The sequence below is a fragment of the Eumetopias jubatus genome, unplaced genomic scaffold (genome assembly GCF_037043125.1).
Source record: "Eumetopias jubatus isolate StellerSeaLion01/CBP00866 unplaced genomic scaffold, mEumJub1_p1.0 scaffold_10, whole genome shotgun sequence".
NCBI lineage: Eukaryota > Metazoa > Chordata > Mammalia > Carnivora > Otariidae > Eumetopias > Eumetopias jubatus.
The window spans coordinates 53,510,993-53,527,887 of record NW_028274816.1 but is presented as its reverse complement, the minus strand read 5'-3'; the positions used below and the strand labels follow the sequence as shown (position 1 = coordinate 53,527,887).

The following is a 16,895-nucleotide window of genomic DNA, read 5'->3' as shown; positions in this document are numbered from 1 at the left end:
GTTGCTGCTGTGTATTTCTGGCACAGGCGTCCCAGGGCCCCTTAGCCCCTAGGCAGGACATCCGAGTTATAGGTATCTCTGAGAGCCAAGCGTCCCACAGCCCGCTCTCCTCTCTTTAGGAATGGAGGCTTCAACATTAAGGTCAAGGCTCAGAGAGGGAGGTGGGGAAGCATGCGTCCTTAATCTTTGGCAATTTTGTTTTTTTAGTTTGTGCCCCCCCCCCCCCCGCCCCGCTTCCACCCTTTTTGAATTGACTGGGCTGTTGGCAATTTTGAAGAACTTCTAGGCTCCTGTCCCCTGGGCCTTGGCACATAATTATTCCCTCTGCCCTGTCCTTAAGCAGCTAGCTCCTCATTCCTCAGGTCTTGGGGTGTCCCCTCCTCCAGGAAGCCTTTCCTGCCCCCCTGGATCAAGCACCCCACTTTGAGCTCCCCTGTCCCATCCCTGAACACCCTAGGTCATCACTGGTAATGGATCTGTGTCCCATATGGACTAGGAGTCCCATGAGGTGAAAGCCAGTGGTGTCCTGGTTACTACCACATCCTCAGCACCATAGGGCACATTCATTCCATGAAAGTGGAAAAAATGCTTCCCTTTCACCTCTTGGTCTTTGTACATACTGTTCCTTTTGCTTAGGTACCTTTCCTCACTCCACCCTACTACTCATCATGTTGGTCACAGCTCAGATGTTTCCTTCACCAGGAAGCCTTCCCTGATTCTCCTCGCTGAGCAAGGTGCTTCCTCTGGGCTTCCTGTGCCAGCCAGCCATGATCCAGCCTGTGCCTCCGCCATCACAGCCTTGACGACTCTGGGTCATCACTGTCGATGAGTGTGTCTTCTATGCTGGATGGGAGCCCCAGGAGGTTGTTCGAGTCACTATTCTGTCCTTGGCACACAGCAAAAGGCCTAGGTGCAAATTAGGTGCTGAAGGAACGTCTGCTGGCTGAATAAACTGATGAGAAAGAGCTGCTGAGGATCGAGGACAGCAGAGAACAAAGCAGACAAAGAAACGGCTCTCCATTCTTTCAGTCTTACTCAAGGTGTCCCCTCCTTTAGGAAGCTCTCCTTGATCCCTAGGCTGGATCAGGTGCCTATTCTGGGCTTCCACAGTCCCCTGGGATTGCTCACTACAGCCCTGACCACTCTAGGCCCTCACTGTGTAGAGACAGGTCTTCGCCCACTGGAAAGACCTCTCTGGAATGAGGCACTCAGTCTCTCTGGTTCCTATTTGCTTAGGGCCTGGGCATCCTGTTTCAGGATTTCTTAAGGCTCCAGATGCGGTGCTCCTGAGTTTTGGGAATACAAACACCTCAATCCCTGGGCCCTCCGGGGACGGCTGTGTCCCTTGGCCTCCACCCCCGGGTGCCAGACATCTGGATTCTTGGATCAATTCATCCCCCAGCCCCTCTGCAGACTGAGTGCTCACGGAGGCCAGCCTCGGACATGTGATCAGTGTAGTTGACAGGTCCCTGTGCCGAGAGCCCTTTCAGGTGTGATGCTCTGTGGTTGCCATCTGGAAATTCTTAATTTTCTTTTTGAATTTGGATCTCGTAAGTTCGGTCTGAAGGGATGTCAAGTATGCGCTAGAGGGGACTGGAGCCTTGGCTCACACACGGCTTCACCTCCTGCCACCTCCCGCGTCCCTGGGACAGGTTCTGTCTGCCTTTCCCTCCCTGCCCCTGCCCCGTGACCACTGTCACCTCCAACTTCAGCAGGGCCTGGGTGCAGCCGGGAAGAGCAGGGTCATGCACTCGTGCCTCATAGCATCTCGGGTGGGGCATGGCAGTGGGCAGCTGCCTACCGGAAGGGGAGCCCAGCAACCCAGTTGCTCTGGCTGTGGGACAAGGTCTGCAGATACCTGTGAGGGTCTGTGCTCTCAAGTGTCCAAGGTGTTTGCCTTTGGGAATATGACATTAAACACCAGGAGGAGTGGAGAAAGACGGCAGAAGAAAGAGGAAAAATGCATTTCTATTTTAATACCTTTAATGGCATTCTTTCCTGCCTTTCGAACCGGGCCCCCAATATTTACATTTTGCACCGAGCCCCACAAATTATGTAGCCAGCCCTGCCCCTAACCCCACCCCTTCTCTGACACATCCCAGATTCTATGTCCCAGAGGGAGTGGGTCTGAAGATAGGCTGGGAATGTCACCGGGCTCTGGACCTGCCTTGGCCCAGGGTACAGGAAACCATAGTGGATATGGCCTCAAGGTTGTCTGAGGCCCTGGCCTGACCTCCAGAGCTGGGGACTGCCTCTACACTGACCTCTCTGTTCACACATCTGGGGAACCAGTTTCTAGAATCACTTTGCAGTGACCTCTGGGAACAGGAGCAGGGAAGAATCACAGAGCAGGTGTAAGGAGAGGCCCCGCATTCAGCCTTCCCTCTGCTCGCTGGGCCTGGGCCAGGTTGGGGTCAGCACCCAGGATCCAGGCAGGCCTGAGCAAGAGGAGACTCCCCACCCTGGGTACCACTCCCTCCCAAGATGCTAGTTCTTCTGGTCTGGCTAGTTGGGGTTCCTCCCTGAAACTCTCCCACGCAGCTGGGGCCTGCAGGGCCTCTGGTCCCAAACACACAATAGTTACAGTATTATTACCCTGCCTCGCTCCATTCCTCAGGAGATAGGGGTTTTCAGGTCCTTTTGGCAAAAGAGGCAGCTGAAGTTCAGAGAGGGAGTCCCAGTTGCTTGTGGTCACACAGCAAGAGGATGGCACAGGCAGGATTAAAATTTCAGTCTGTCCAATTTCAGAGTTGATACTTTGATGCTCCTTCCTTTATTATAAAACACATGTCTCAGAGGCTCAGAGAGGTAAAGACACTTCCTTGGGGTCACACAGCAAACCCTAAGCGGGGCTGGGATTTCAAGGCTGGAGGGCTGGAAGGCAAGGAGGCAGGGGCCCAGTGCTGGATGACTTCACAAGTAGTCATTCACTTTCTCTCTGTGAGCCTCAGCATGATGCCAAGTGACGTCACCTATATATATGACTGAGGTGCTAGTCATTATTGGGAATAGGGGTGCCCAACGGGGTCTGGGGAATAGACAATATCTTTATGGACACAGCCGCTATTTTTCCCTGGCACAGAAACATCTTATCTATGAGCTGGGAAAAACAAAGGAAGGTTAGAGATGTAGCTTATATAATGATATAATATAGTATAATAATATAAATGTTATTATATAATAAACATAATCTATATAAATACTATAATATAACACAGCCTAACGTAACATAGGCAGTCACTTATATGAGCCTGGATACGGGGATGCTTAGTCATTTTGCGGTTCGCAGGATGTTCTTGTTTGTTTTGGAATTCAGACACGGTGATGCAGTGGTCCTGAGTGTGTCCCCCTCCAGCACGTCACAGTGTGGCCCTGGCTGGGGTTGGTGTTCTGTGTTGGTGTTGGTGTGTAACAGAACCCCACGGCCTCACTGTGGGTGCCTGGCCAACTCCCTGATGTCAGGGGCTGCTTTTCTTTACCTGGAAGACTGTCCAGCTCCCTCACTGGTCCCCTGGCCTTCTCTCTCCTTGCAGAGTCCTTTCCTTTTTTACACAGAGGCCACAGTGACATCCTTTCTTTTTCTCTCTCTCTCTTTTCTTTTTTTAAATATAATGTACATTTAGCGAAGTATATGAGTATACAGCTGTGTAATTCTTTTTTTTTTAAGATTTTATTTATTTAGGGGCGCCTGGGTGGCTCAGTTGGTTAAGCGACTGCCTTCAGCTCGGGTCATGATCCCAGGGTCCTGGGATCGAGCCCCGCATCGGGCTCCCTGCTCGGCAGGGGGCCTGCTTCTCCCTCTCCCACTCCCCCTGCTTGTGTTCCCTCTCTCTCTGTCTCTCTCTCTGTCAATTAAATAAATAAAATCAGAGAGAGAGAGAGAGAGCACAAGCAGGGGGAGCAGCAGGCAGAGGGAGAAGCAGGCTCCCCGCTGAGCAAGGAGCCTAATGCGGGACTCGATCCCAGGACCTGAGCCAAAGGTAGATGCTTAACCCACTGAGCCACCCAGGCATCCCCAGCTGGGTAATTCTTTGCAGATTTGTACACACGTATAACTACTGCCTCGAGGAAGAGAGTGGGGGCTCATCACCATCGCTCCTTTGGGACGATGGAATCCGTGTTCTGTTCTAGAACTTCATGTAAACGGAGTTACATGGTATGGTTTAGTTGTGTAAGGCTTCTGAGCTCTACATAAATTTAGAGCCTCTTAACATTTATCCACCTTTCTCAGAATTCACTGAAATCTCTTCACAGGGCCTGTAATGTCCTGACCAGTCTAGTCCCTGCCTGGCTTTTGGGCCTCAGCGCCCACCTTCCTCCTCTTTGTCGTCTGAGCAGAATGTCCTCCCTCTGCTTTGTAATTGGCTCTGCCCCCCCGTCTTTGAACCACAGCTTGAAGGACACCTCCCGGCAAGCTTCACTGACCAACCAGCCCCCACTCCTGGACTCCATACCTCCATACCTCCTCCTTGGAGCTCCCTACACTTCTCCCTTCATTGTTCCTTGTATATAACAGTTGGTGTGATCACTTAATATCTGTCTCCCCCATCAGACAGTAAGCTCCGTGAGGACGGGCACTGGTTCTGTCTTGCCCTCCAACACTTGCCCAAACCAAAGCTTGCCCCCCGTTACGTACTCATGAAATATTTCCGGAGTGCTGAGTGTCGAGTAGACCCTTTTCCCCATTCTGAGCCTCAGTACTTTCCCCTCTACCTGCTTCCCCCCCCCCACCCCGGGGGCCCCAAACACACAGACTTTCTCCTGGGGACTGTCAGGGAACCTTGCCTCCTGCCCTTTCCCGCCTCAGCAGCTGTGGGTGACGCACCCAGGGGTGGGTGCCCCGCCCCACGGCGGACGCTGATTTGGCCTGGTTGGGCAAGGCCAGGGTTGCCTGGGGGGAGGTTACTCATCCTGGGCTCAGGTAAGAGGGCCCAGGTTGGGAGGCGGCACACCCAGGGGGGACGCTGAGGGAGCAGGACGGAGTCATGGACCCTGCCAGGAAAGTAGGCGCCCAGGCAGTGATCCGGACGACAGGGCAGCTGTTGCTTCTGCTCCTTCTTGGAGGAGGTGGGTCTGTGGCCAGGAGGGGATGGAGGGGGCACAGTAGGGGCTCTAGGAAGGAGCTGTCTCCTACAGGGGGAGCTGTGGGGAGGATCTCCCATCCTGAGCAGTAGGGGGCTGTGGGAAAGATCATCTGCTCCGGTCGAGGGGGCTGTGGGAGAGATCCCCCACTTTGGGCAGAGGGGGCTGTAGGGGAGGATTCCCCTGCCCTGGTCAGAAGGGCAGTGGGAAGGGATTCCTCACTGAGCTGCCTGGACTGTGGGAAGAGTTCTGCCATCATGAACGGAGGACTGTGGGAAGGTGTCCCTCCCATCCAGAGCCGGGATCCCCCATCTTGAGCGTCAGGGGCTGTGGGAAGGATGCCCCCACTGCAGGCATAGGGGGCTTGAAGAAGAGGAGGCACCAGATTTGTGGGGAGGTTTTCCTTACTCCTGCCCTGCAAAACGGTGGGCAACAGCATTGTCCCGTCCCGGGGACAGAGGGCATGGGAAGGACCATTTCTCCTTTTCGGGAGGAGGCTTCAGTAGGGATCCCTTAGTTCTACTCGGCCCTGCATCCCCAGGAGCGCAGGCCCTGGAGTGCTACAGCTGCGTGCAGAAAGCAGACGACGGATGCTCTCCGCAGAAGACCAAGACGGTGAAGTGCGCGCCGGGCGTGGACGTCTGCACAGAGGCCGTGGGGGCGGTGGAGACCAGTGAGTGGGGCCCTCTGGTCCATTCCCACCCCTACACGCTCCGCCAGCCAGCCCCCGCCTCCTTTTGTCCCGCCCCTTCTGAATGGGCCCACATCCATCAGCGCCCTCAAAGCGTCCCTTTCAGCCTGGCTGGAAGCCCTTCAACACAACCACGCCGTTAGGGCGCGGGACTGAGGGGTGAGTGGGGTGAACTGGGAAAGGCCGGATTTGGGACCCGGTCCCCTTCGAGGGCACACCCTAGCCCTTTGCGCCCCGCCCCTGAGACCTCCCTACTCACCCTGTCCCTGCCGGAATCCTCTATCCAGGTAGGCCCGTGATCATGCAGAGCCCTCTCGAGGTCTCCCTCTAGGTTCCCTAGACTGAGGCTCCGCCCCGCTGGCCCATTCCCGGGGGGAATGCCGCCCCTATCGAAGGCTACAGCTCCTGGGAGTCCCCACCTGTCCCTGCGCCTGTGCCCTTTCTGTCAGTCTCCCCGTTCCTTCTTAGGATGCTTTCTGCGGTTCCGTCCCTCTATCGCCCTCCCCCCTCGGTTTTGTCCAGAGTCTGTCAGCCTGTCTGTTCCCTCGGACTCAGCTCTTTGAGGTTCTGCCCCTCCGTCTGTCTTTCGATCGGCTTTCTGAGGCCCCTGCCCTTCGACCGTGGCCCGGCTCTCTTCTGGGAGGGGTAAGGGGGGTCCACTAGAGGCCCTGCCCCGAGGCCCCGCCCCTGACTCCGCCCCCTCGCCGCTCTCCGCAGTCCACGGGCAGTTCTCGGTGGCAGTGCGGGGCTGCGGTTCGGGGCTCCCGGGCAAGAATGACCGCGGCCTGGACCTTCACGGGCTTCTGGCCTTCATTCAGCTGCAGCAGTGCTCCCAGGACCGCTGCAACACCAAACTCAACCTCACGTCGCGAGCGCTCAACCCCGCAGGTCGGTGGGGGCGGGGCCCTAGGCTCGGGGGCGGAGCCACACCGCCGCTGAGCCACTAAGGTGATCCCAACCCGGAGGCGGGAGAACTCGACACGGGCTGGGGGCGGGGCCACGTGGGGTGGGACGCTAGGGGCGGGGCTGGGGGAGGGAGCGAGGCCACTGGGTGGGGTCGGGTCACACCCTGGGCGGGGCTAGGGGACTGAGCCCGGGGTCCGTCGGGGGGCGGAGACGTGCTTCCGGAACCTTCTGGACCCCTTCCCTCCAACCCGCTGCCCTCGCAGGCAATGAGAGTGCGTACCCGTCCAACGGTGCCGAGTGCTACAGCTGCGTGGGGCTGAGCCGCGAGGCGTGCCAGGGCACGGCGCCGCCCGTCGTGAGCTGCTACAACGCCAGCGACCGGGTCTACAAGGGCTGCTTCGACGGTAACGTCACCCTGACGGCAGGTGAGCGAGTCGGGAGCTCGGGGTCGACAGGAGTTGTGGTAGCCTCTCCGAGGCCTCATGGGCGGTGGGTAGCCCTTTACCCGAAGAGTTCCCCCACCTCCAACCCGTTCTGGAAACTGTAGGCCTAAGTTCTTGTCTTATGCTAGAGCGTCAGGAGAAATGCAGCTCTATGCCCAGCGTAGCATGGGGCTACGGATGCTTTTGCTCTAGAGGTTTTTGGGGGGAAATACATTTCCGTAGAGGCCTGACAGGTGCAGAACGGCACGAAGTGCTATGGGAAATATAAGCCTCCAAACTTCTAGATTGCAGGGACTCTAGTTCCGACTCCTTAAAACTCAAGGGGTTTGCCCCCCCCCCCCCGCCCAACCACTTAGGAGAGAGGTAGTTCATCCAGCTGGCCTCTCTCTGCCTCAGGGAGCCCTGGGGGATGTTCTTCAGACGCCTCTTCTGCCAGGTGTATTATGGGAGATGTAGTTCTGAACTCTTAAGACTAAATTTTGGCAGGGGTGGGGGTGGAAGGGAGAGAGACGGGGAAAAAAATGAAGAGAGGGCTGTAGGGAAAGTTTGTTGGGCTCTTTGGTCTTGTGAGAGGTGTATCCCTGGCCAAACTGTCCCAACTTTTCTCCCAAGGCATTGTGGGACTTGTAGTTCATCCTACACACTTTTCCTCTCAAAAGTGGGAAATGTGGTTCACCATGTGCCAGAGACAGTGGGACAGAGTTTCTCAAAGTGGGGCCTGAATTGAGACTTCGGATTAATGGATGCAGAGCCCTTCTGTCCCCCGTTTTGGGGGTTCTCGCCCTTGTCTTGCCCCTATCTGCAACCCTCCCACCACCGACCTACCTGTGTCTCCCTCCTGCAGCAAATGTGACTGTATCCTTGCCTGTTCGGGGCTGTGTCCAGGACGAGTTCTGCACCCGGGATGCGGTGACAGGCCCAGGGTTCACACTCAGTGGCTCCTGCTGCCAGGGGTCCCGCTGTAACTCGGACCTCCACAACAAGACCTTTTTCTCCCCTCGAATCCCACCCCTTGTCCTGTTGCCCGCTCCTAAGCCCACCACTCTGGCCCCAACCACCTCTGTCACTACTTCTACCCCAGCCCCAACCACTGCTGTCTCTACCACCAAACCCACCTCAGCCCCAACCAGCCAGACTTCTCCACAGGAAGTACATCCTGAGACCTCGTGGAAAGAGGAATCTAGCTTGGCCGGAGGTGCTGCTGGCCACCAGGACCGTAGTAATATGGGGCAGTTCCCTACAGAAGATGTGGCCTATGGTAAAGGCTCTGCAACTTTCTCCATTGGGTTGGGGGCCCTTCTGTTGGCTGTGACTGTTGGCAACTTACTATGAGTTTTCCCATCTAGAAACCTCCGTCTTGCCCTATTCCCCGGCCCTGGGCACCCTCTCTTCCATTACTTCCCTTTCCCTGCCTGGACTGGGCTGGCCCAGCCTCTGTTCTTCCAATCTCCCCCACTCTCCCCAGCTTCTGCTGCACTGGTTTGCGGCTTTGGGAAATAAAGTTACCATTGTATATATCCTTCCAGGGTGTTGCAGCTTTTTGAAGGCAGGAAATGCATCTCCCTCATCTTTGTCTCTCCCTCCTCTCCTCATGGTGCCTGGGACCGAGAAAAGTCAGGGCTGTCACAGGGAAAATGGGAGAAATAATGATAAGCTTCCTGTTTGCCTTCTTATAGCCAATCTGGAATATGGGGGGTGGAGTGGGCTAATCATGCCCTCCTGTGCTGGCTGCTGCCCCTGCCCCCCATCTCTGTGGCAATTTTTTGGGCAGCCGACTTCCTTACTAGACTGTGAGCTCCTCAAGGGCAGGGACCGTGCCTTATGCCCCTGTGTGGTCAGCTTCTGGCACAGAAAGGTCTCAATAAAAATTTAATTCCTTTGTATAGTGTTTTGAAGGATTCATCTCTTACACTGACCTCTTAGTGTAACCCCTTAGCCGAGCTAGGGCAGGAATGCCAAGACCTTTAACAGAGAAGCTGAGATCTAGAACCATGGCCCTGGGGGAAGTTGGGGTTTGAATTCCTTTCATCTCCTGGGGTTTAGCCAGCTTGTGGGGCAGTCCCATTGACGAGGGGGATGCCCCGTGAAACCATTAAGTGGGGATGAGGGTGAATGGGGCTTTTAGCAACGTTTGGGAGCAGAGGAGAGCTTTGTTTAACAGGTCGTACACCCTCCCCAGGCCCCGCCCACCTTGTCTTCTGTTTGGCTTCTTTAGAATCTTTCCGTGGGCTTGGCCACTGTGTCCCACTTGTCCAGAGGTCTCAAGGGTGCTGCTGTCAATCTCTGCTTCATGTTGGGGACTTGGGGCCTGAACTCCACCTCCATCTCCTCCAATCAGATGAAGGCGTAGAGGCCCCTGGGAGGGAACGCCTGGTTTGGGCCTGAGGCCCTGGCTGGCTTTGGGACTGCTTGATGGAAGGGTGACCAGGTGTGGGCAAGAGCAAGATAATAATAGTGATATTTCCAATATCACTATTAATGAGAAAGAGTATGACAACTCAAAGTAAATGATGATTATAGGAACAAAATAGGAAATTAATAAGAGCATGAACAACAGTAATAGTAACTAAAGGAAGGTTAATAACTTTTAAAAGTCTTATCACGCTGCCAGGCCTGTACTATGGGTGTTTGCACCTGGAGTCTCATTTAATTTTCCATATACATTCTCAGATGGGATGATTGGGGAAACCGAGGCTCAGAACAGTAAAGTAATTTACCCACAGCAAGTAATCCGTGTATCAGGTACTGTTTTGTGTGTAATCCATGTATCAGGTGTTGTTTTGTCTGCTGTACTTGGATTAACATACTTAATTTATACAACCATCCTATGAGATAAGTGTTAATCATCTGCATTTTACAAGATGAAGAAACCAGACCCAGAGAGGTTGAGAAACTTGCTCCAGGTCACCCAGCTAATAAGCACTGGAATCCAGATTTGAACCCAAGCCGACCAGCTTTACAGAGCGTGCCCAAGATGGCTGTAACTTTTCCTTCAGCTTGACTAAACTTGAGATAGGCTTCTCTCTGCTTTTATTTTATTTATTTATTTATTTTTAGTTTTTTTTTTTTTTTTTAATTCGACAGAGACACAGCGAGAGAGGGAACACAAGCAGGGGGAGTGAGAGAAGGAGAAGCAGGCTTCCCGCTGAGCAGGGAGCCCGATGCGGGGCTCGATCCCAGGACCCTGGGACCATGACTTGAGCCGAAGGCAGACGCTTAACAAGTGAGCCACCCAGGCGCCCCTCTCCCCGCGTTTAAACCCCTGACCTCCCTCTCACCCCGGGCCCTTCCAGAATCCAGATGGTCTAACCACAGAAGCCCCAGACCTCACTTTTCTTAGAGCATTCACTTTAGAAAACTCGTCATTATAGATTCTTTCTCTGGCCCTTTGAGATGTATGTAAATGTCTTTAAAAGCCTCCTGCCCAGAAAATGTCTTTCTCTCGGACCTGGGAGCCAGGTCTTTGAGATGTGAATATCAAAGGAGATAGTACTCCTGCCTCCCAGTTTCCTAAGGGGGGTGAGAGCCTCACTTGTGTGGGCACCTTCCTCCAGGTTGTTAAACTGCCTCCTGTCACAGAGATACAAGCAAATTTCCTTTTCCTTTGGGGAAAGCCAATTAGCAAACACAGATGACCTAAGATCTCCGCCTCACCCCACCTTTTAAAAACTCAACTGCTCGTTGTTTCTGCTGAGTTAGTTCGGACGGAGTGCTGGCCTCTCTAGAGCCTCTCCTGCCATACTCTTGACGTCGTTAGGTGCAGTGTTGTTGGGGTTCTGTTGTCTACTGGGCAGAAGTCATTCACATCTGAAGTCATTTGCATCTTACCAGAGAAAAATCGTTTGCAGTTTATCAATCTTGTCATTTGCAAAGTTAAATCTAAACCTTATAGAGTCGGGGCCCTAATCAGTAATAAATAGTAGGACTTAAAAAGTTACATTCCCCCTGAGAACCAGATAATCCTTGCGTGGTTCTAGAAGTTGGACAGTGCTCCAGTGAGGTGTTAGAAATATATGTGGTTCTGCTTTAGTCTTATTTATAATGTAAAAAAAAATTTTTTTTGATGAAGTAGGCTCCACGTCCAGTATGGGGCTTGAACCCCAGATCAAGAGTTGCATGCTCGGGGGTGCCTGGGTGGCTCAGTCGGTAAGCGTCTGCCTTCAGCTCAGGTCATGATCCCAGGGTCCTGGGATCGAGCCCTGCTTTGGGATTGGGATTGGACTCCCTGCTCCACGGGAAGCCTGCTTCTCCCTCTCCCACTCCCCCTGCTTGTGTTCCCTCTCTCGCTGTCTCTCTCTAATAAATAAAATCATTAAAAAAAAAAAAAAGAGTTACATGCTCTACCAACTGAACCAGCCAGGCACTCCTTGTGTTATTTATAAATTTTATCTGTCTATCCGTTTTTCACGTATATTAAAAATATGGAATGCTTCACGAATTTGCATGTGATCCTTGTGAAGGGGCCGTGCTAATCTTTTCTGTGTGGTTCCAATTTAAGTATATGTGCTGCCAAAGTGAGCACTTACCTATCAATTTTAGATCAGCATTGCCCAACAGAAATATATTGCAAGACGTATTTAAATTACATATGTAATTTAAAATTTTCTAGTATCCACATTAAAAAAGTAAAAAAAGGTGTGGTTAATTTTAATAGTATATTTTAACCTCATATATACAAACATCATTTAAATAAGTTATCCATATAAAACCATTATTAATGAGATATTTTATGGGGATTTTGTACCCAGTCTCTGGGATCCCTTGTGTATTTATGCTTACATCACATTTCAACTCGCAGTAGCTATGAGGCAAGTATTCAACATCTAAAGCTTTAGAACTTTGCATAAATAGAAATATACAGCATATCCTCGTTTGTGTAAGGTTTCTTTCACTCCACAGAATGTGGAAATCATGGTTTGTTTTTTTTATTCCTTTATTGACGGACACCTGTGCTGTTTCCAGTTTGGGGCTATTATGGATAACGCCCGCTATGAATATTCTTGTACACTTACTTTTATGGACATAAGCTTTCGTTGCTCATGTGTAAATTCTCAGCAGTCGAATTGCTGTGTCAGAGGATTGGCATGTGTTCAGCTTAAGAAGAAACTACCTGACCCTCTTCAAAACCAGTTGTACTGGGTGCCTGGGTGGCTCAGTTGGTTAAGCGACTGCCTTCGGCTCAGGTCATGATCCTGGAGTCCCGGGATCGAGTCCCACATCGGGCTCCCTGCTCAGCGGGGAGTCTGCTTCTCCCTCTGACCCTCTTCCCTCTCGTGCTCTCTATCTCTCATTCTCTCTCTCAAATAAATAAATAAAATCTTAAAAAAAAAACCAGTTGTACTGTTTTAACAGTCCTGCGAATGAATAAGAATTCCTGTAACTCCACATTCTCATCAACGTATGGTGTCATTCGGAGTTCTTCTAAATGTTATCCCATCTGTAGATGTGATGTAGTGTCTCATGGTGGTTTTCGGGTGCATCTCCCTGAAGACTAATGATGTTGAGTCGTTCCTCACTTGTTTGATGTCCGAGGGGGTAACAGGAGTCACTTTGTGGGGAGCTGAGAAGGTATGACATCAGAGCGCAGGCAAGGGAATGGATTTGACTGTGTAGGGTGACTTCTAGAGTTAAGGGCCCACTGGAGGTTATGAGTCATGAATTTAAAGTAAGACTTTCCAGCAGGGTTGTGTGATTTTTCTCCAGCTTTGGTCACTTACATGGGTACAGGCATTGAGCAGGTGGAAGGGGGGACATTGCCAGATTGCCTTGTCAATAGGACAAAGCTGGGGGCTGGAGTGTGCATGCAAAAGAGAGACTATCATGATTCAGAATGGATTTAAGGTCAGAAAGGAGGGAAGGTGGGACCTGAGGGATATAACAGAGGGGTCATTCATTCATTCATTTATTCATTTCATACATTTTTTTAAAATTAAGTAGGCTCTACGCCCAACGTGGGGCTCGAACTCATGACCTTGAGATCAAGAGTCTCACGTTCCTCCAGCTGAGCCAGCCAGGCACTCCAGATTTCATACATTTTTTTTTAAAGATTTATTTATCTGAGAGAGAGAGAATGTATGCATGCAGGCGGGGGAGGGGCAGAGGGAGAGGGAGGCAAGCCGACTTGCCCCTTCATACATTTTTATTTAACATGTACCATGGGTCCAAGCATCTTGCTGAGTGGTAGGCATACAGCTGTGAACATGAAATCATGGTTTTGGCCCCGGTAAAGACGCACGCTGGCTGAGTTGCTAAGAGCTTAGATCTGGATCCACAATGCTAGCCTTCAAATCTTGACCCCGTGGCTACCATCAGTATAAAGTGGGCAAGTTATTCAAGTCCTCTATGCCTCAGTTTCTTCATCTTTTAAAACAGAGGTGACCTACAGAGTAAGAAAATAGTCAAAGAATGATGGGCGTGTGTCAAAAGGACACATCTGAAAGGGGCTGTCTATGACCAAATCTGGGGCAAGTTGAGCACGAAATTAAATGATAGTAAAGTATTATAACCCATTGAATAAACAGGAATCCATGACTACATAGTGATATTAAGGGTGTGAGTAAGTCAGGGCGCCTGGGTGGCTCAGTTGGTTAAGCGTCGGACTCTTGATTTCGGCTCAAGTCATGATCTCAGGGTCTTGAGATCAAGCCCCATGTCAGGATCCGTGCTCAGCGCAGTCTGCTTGTCCCTCTTCCTCTGCTACCCACCCCCCGCCCCTGCTCTCTCTCTCTTTCTCTCAAAATAAATAAAATCTTTTTTTTTAAAGGGTGTAAGTCAATAAATAAATAAGCGAAAGCTCTTTCTTATAGTCACAAGTCAACAAGTGAATGTAGAGGGAGTGATGGAATCAGAACATCACCATTTAGGAATTTTCATAAGAATAACTGATTGAGGCAGGAGCCAGTAATAGATGCTATATTTTGATTTATAATAAGAAATACATATTTAGTCTTTGGCCTGGTTTCTGGCACAGAGTTCCTAAAACCTATGGAATTGCCTGAATGATAAGAGCAATAAAAGTGTCTTCATATTCATAACAAACCCCTTTCTGTCACACCTGAGTTTATGTTAATGAGGCAACTTTTGGAAAGTGCTGAAGGGTGGGGGCTGGTTGCCTGGGGAACCAATCAGGTGATTAGATTTATTCCCACCCCGTCTGAGCTCCTGGGAGGGGAGAGGGGCTGGGGATGGAATAATCAGTCCCCAGTAGCCAATGACTTAAATCAGTCTTGCCTATGCAGTGAAGTCCTGCATAAAACCCCCAAAGGATGGGGTTTGGAAAGCTTCTGAGTCGGTGATCTCCTGGAGATGTGGCGGGGGTGGTGCGCTCAGAGAGCATGGTGGCTCCCCCATACCTCGCCCTATGTGTCTCTTCCATCTGGCTGTTCCGAGTTATATCTTTTTATAATAAACTGGTGATATAGTAAGTAAAATGTTTCTCTGAGTCCTGTGAACTTCTCCCCATGAGATACTTAATTTCATAGGAAGGAATATTGACATAAAAAGACAGCCCCCCCCCCCCCCGACCCTGGGGAGGCGCCTGGCTAGCTCAGTCCAAGGAGCTATGACTCTTGATTCGGAGTCGTGAGTTCAAGCCCCATGTAGGGCATAGAGATTACTTAAAAATAAAATCCTTAAAAAAGAAAGAAAGGGGGGCGCCTGGGTGGCTCAGTCGTTAAGTGTCTGCCTTCGGCTCAGGTCATGATCCCGGGGTCTTGGGTTCGAGCCCCGCATCAGGCTCCCTGCTCCGCGGGAAGCCTGCTTCTCCCTCTCCCACTCCCCCTGCTTGTGTTCCCTCTCTCGCTGTGTCTCTCTCTGTTAAATAAATAAATAAAATCTTTAAAAAAAGAAAAAAAGAAAAAAAAGAAATAGAAATATCCATGTCATGAAACAAAGGATGATAGAGACCGTGTTCCAGATGAAAGGGGAATAAGGAGCCCTGACCACAGAATGCAGTGCATGAGCCAGAATTTTCTTTTGCTACAAGAGACATGATTTAAGTAACTGGGGGAAAAAAAAATCTCAAGAAAGCCCACAGATTAGATAATTGAAGTCCAGTATTAATTGCCTGATTTAGATAAAAATACTCTGCTTGTAGAAGAGGAAGTCAATGTCAAACAAAGAAATGTCAAACATTTAAAAAATAAAAAAGAGGCAACAATATTACTGTCCTAAAGTAAATAATAATAAGCATCTGCCTCAGAGGGTTGTGGAGATTAAAATGAGTTAATACATGGAAATGGTTAGGATGGTACCTGGCATCTAGAAGGTGCTCACTACGTGTTACTGTTTCTTCTGTCTTTATGTCTCTGGCACGTGACAGAAGAGATGTTTGCCAGGTAAATGCTTGCTCAGCTTCTTAAGGCCTCCATTGTTTCTAGGTGCCAGGCACTGAGGTACGCACGCATGTGTTTACAGGCGCCCAGAATGCCCAGAGCAGTCTCGTAGAATAGAATGAGAATTTACTTTTCCAACTTTTATTATTTTTACTTTTTTTAAAGATTTTATTTATTTATTTTTTGACAGAGACACAGCAAGAGAGGGAACACAAGCAGGGGGAGTGGGAGAGGGAGAGAGAGAAGCAGGCTTCCCACTGAGCAGGGAGCCGGATGCGGGGCTCTATCCCAGGACCCTGGGATCATGACCTGAGCTGAAGGCAAGACGCTTAACGACTGAGCCACCCAGGGGCCCCTTCCAACTTCTATTATTTAAAAAAAAAAAAAAAAAAAATCTCATGCAGACGAGTTGGAAAGATCACACAATGCACATTCATTTGCTCTGCACTTAGATTCAATAACTTCCAATGCTTTTTCAGGCCCACTTCACGACGCTCCATTTTACAGCTGCAAACACTGAGGTACAAACAAGATTACGTCACTTCCTCAAGGTTTCCCAGACCTGGGGTTTGGACCCAGGGAGCCTGACCCCAGAGGGTGCCCCCAAAACACCTAGTTCCCCTATTGGGCATTGGGGGCCGCACCTGGGGAGGCCCTGCCTTCACCTTCTGTAGCTCACTATGTAGTGGGGTGCCGTTCAATATGGTAGCCGCTAGCCACAGGTAGTGTATACGTTTGAGTCTAAGTTCATTAACATGAAATGACATTTAAAATTCAGTTCCTCAGTCCCCTTTCAAGCGCTCAAATAGCCACACGGGGCCGCTTGGTGGATGGTGCGGATATCAAAATTTCTCTTATTACCGCACTGGACTCCAGGGGGTGAGAGAAAAGACCTACGATTTCAATCCACGTGGCGGCCGCGATAGCGGCGAGCACCGGGCGGGGCTAGAGAATACAGCGACAGACTAGGGAGAAGTTTAGCCAGCGGGACAGTTCCTCCCCTCCCTCTGTAATCTTTTTTAAACCTCTCCTCTGTTCGTCCTCTTTAAGCCTCTTCTTTGTCTTCATCTCCACCCTGCCTCTGATATGTCATTACCATGGATTTAGTCCTGAGTGTCCTGTAATCCTATTTGCTTCCACAGTTGTCGGACGAGCTTTGCAGTGGGGCTGAGCCAGAATTGCTTGGAGGCTGGAATCGGTGTCTCTCCTGGGCTTGCTTTAGATTAAGTAAATCCATGCCCGGGAAGTAGCTGGATGAGGAGCTCGAGGTGGGACAGATCCCTGTTCGGACTGCTGTGTTTATGACCTGTGTGGATCTGGGCAGTGACTTCGCTTCTCCGAGCTGCCATGGTTTATTTGTAAAAATGGGTGTAATCCCGTGTGCTTCCCCGGGGGAGCGTGAGAATGATGAAGATGAGGTCTGTAAACAGCCCTCGCTGG

At 50.9% G+C, this 16,895-nt stretch overlaps 1 protein-coding gene and 1 non-coding gene across 2 annotated transcripts; one reads left to right on the top strand and one right to left on the bottom strand.

Moving 5' to 3' along the window:
• Nucleotides 1-4,985: 4,985 nt before the first annotated feature.
• LYPD3 (LY6/PLAUR domain containing 3) lies at nt 4,986-8,454 on the top strand. The gene is made up of 5 exons (XM_028088032.1): nt 4,986-5,067; nt 5,624-5,755; nt 6,491-6,661; nt 6,943-7,104; nt 7,967-8,454. Exons 1-5 carry the CDS (start codon nt 4,986-4,988, stop codon nt 8,452-8,454), a joined length of 1,035 nt encoding a protein of 344 aa, XP_027943833.1.
• A 3,083-nt stretch (nt 8,455-11,537) lies between these two features.
• On the bottom strand, nt 11,538-11,644 carry LOC114197226 (U6 spliceosomal RNA). The gene has a single exon (XR_003606870.1). It is a non-coding gene; the product is annotated as a U6 spliceosomal RNA (small nuclear RNA).
• Between the last annotated feature and the right edge of the window lie 5,251 nt (nt 11,645-16,895).